Below are 999 nucleotides of genomic sequence, written 5' to 3'. Positions count from 1 at the left end.
CCTATATTTTATTTTCAATATCTTTAGCAACTGTCAAGAATTAAAAGCCGTAACGAAAGTTACAATTACTGACATTTAAAACAATTTTTCGAGGTTTACAAAAAGCAACAGAAGAAAGCAATATTTGGAGGGAACTTATTTTTAAACAGTAAAAATGAATAGTTTCGTAATACCTTTACAGAAGTTTTCCGTTATTCGGAGCGCTCCGTTAACAAAACGTGTACAGCACCACAAAGTAAATCAAGTGGTCAAATGAAGAAAAAAAAAGCAGTTTTTAGTTTAAGTAGAAGTTTTACGGCACTCACAACTGCAAAAGGTCATATGAGTGCCAGAAGATTAGAGGTGTTACAAGAGAGAGTAACAAACATAAAAAAGAAGGAGGTGAGATAAGGACGACAGATGTTTGATAGGAAAGAAGAAGCAAACCACACCATAGCACCCGCCAACCACCCACGAAAAAAAAAAAAAGCAGGATAAGTCCATTTCTTAAAAAATAGAAGAAAAAAATCAGGGTATTGGCCCTAAGTCAACAACAGTACCTGCAGAATATCGCTATGAAGTTAATCGCGTGAAAAAAACAAAAAAAACCCCCAAAAAACCCAAAAGAACAAACAGAACAAAACAAAAACACTAACAGAAGAAAGCCATCAGAAAATAAAACACAAATAACTAGGGTAAGTTACGGTAGGGTTGATGTGACTTAGCCTGTTTCTCACTTGACCCTTATTATAAGTGGTTGTGCAGGATGTGTGTGTGAGTGTAGTCTGAGTTTGGGTTAGCTTATTGTAACAACAGTGTTTGACTTTGGCTGAATCAAGATGTTTGTTACGGCAACGATTTTGGTGTTTGTGGTTTCACTGCTGGGTCCGTCATGCACGAACGGATCTAAAGGTAAAATAATTTTGTGCGTCCAATGTGATTTTTTTTTTTACTTAAAAAAAAATAGACCCAGCTTCATTCTGTCTCCTTTTTCTCTTTCACTTTCTTGCTTCCCTTTCC

At 35.8% G+C, this 999-nt stretch overlaps 1 protein-coding gene across 1 annotated transcript in view; it reads left to right on the top strand.

The window, feature by feature from the left end:
* Nucleotides 1–740: 740 nt before the first annotated feature.
* Nucleotides 741–999, top strand: part of LOC101862010 (fibrinogen C domain-containing protein 1) — a gene marked incomplete in the record, with an annotated part of 8,528 nt that continues 8,269 nt past the window's right edge. The window contains 1 exon segment of the mRNA XM_013088249.2: nt 741–891. Within this exon segment, the coding sequence (XP_012943703.1) occupies nt 819–891 (73 nt within the window).

Source organism: Aplysia californica, unplaced genomic scaffold, assembly GCF_000002075.1.
Source record: "Aplysia californica isolate F4 #8 unplaced genomic scaffold, AplCal3.0 scaffold00023, whole genome shotgun sequence".
NCBI lineage: Eukaryota > Metazoa > Mollusca > Gastropoda > Aplysiida > Aplysiidae > Aplysia > Aplysia californica.
This window is presented reverse-complemented; position numbering and strand designations above follow the sequence as displayed.